Below are 672 nucleotides of genomic sequence, written 5' to 3' on the forward strand. Positions count from 1 at the left end.
ACACGTATTGTGCATGGTAGTACTGACATAATATTTGCAGAACTGACAGTGTCATTTTACTGACATATGGTACTGAGAGATTAGGACAGTTGGTGCAAATGCTTTTGTTCTGTTTCAGTTTCTGTAGTTAGTTTTATACAAACCCAAACCTCTGAGTGCACTCCAGTTCTGCACGCTTGACATATACTTGTCCACCAAAAGGGGATCTGTATACACAACCCATCGCTTACACACAACTTTACATGAACCCTAAACGCTAAACCTTAAATCTTACATCATAAACAGGACCCGGATTTGCGCAATGAAGGGAACGAGGCAGAGCTGCTGCGTAAGGCGAATGCCGCAGTGAATGTGTTCCGAAATGCCTCACAGGACGTGCTGTGCATGAAAGTACCGGAGACCATGATGGAAACCATCGTGTGGGATTACCAATAGTAGGTTGTGTGTAGTGATATGGCTCAAATGTCTTTCTTGCTTATTATGTTTCATACTCGTATAATTTAATGTTAGATGGAAGCCCAATTGCGGGATTGTCAATAGTACGTTCTCCGTATGTGATAGCTTATGTTTTTTAATGGTTGTAGAAGTATAGGAATACTGCGAGCGACATCATCTGTTACATATATATGGATAAATCAACGTATATATATATGTATGTATATTTATTTATTT

The 672-nt window shown here is 39.4% G+C and overlaps 1 protein-coding gene across 1 annotated transcript; it reads left to right on the forward strand.

Moving 5' to 3' along the window:
* Positions 1 to 285: 285 nt before the first annotated feature.
* Positions 286 to 435, forward strand: SARC_18015 (hypothetical protein; the record flags this gene model as incomplete). The annotated part of the gene is made up of 1 exon (XM_014287905.1): positions 286 to 435. A coding segment is annotated over one exon (150 nt), but the record flags the coding sequence as incomplete, so codon positions are not given.
* Between the last annotated feature and the right edge of the window lie 237 nt (positions 436 to 672).

The sequence above is a fragment of the Sphaeroforma arctica genome (assembly GCF_001186125.1).
Source record: "Sphaeroforma arctica JP610 unplaced genomic scaffold supercont1.13207, whole genome shotgun sequence".
Classification (NCBI taxonomy): Eukaryota; class Ichthyosporea; order Ichthyophonida; genus Sphaeroforma; species Sphaeroforma arctica.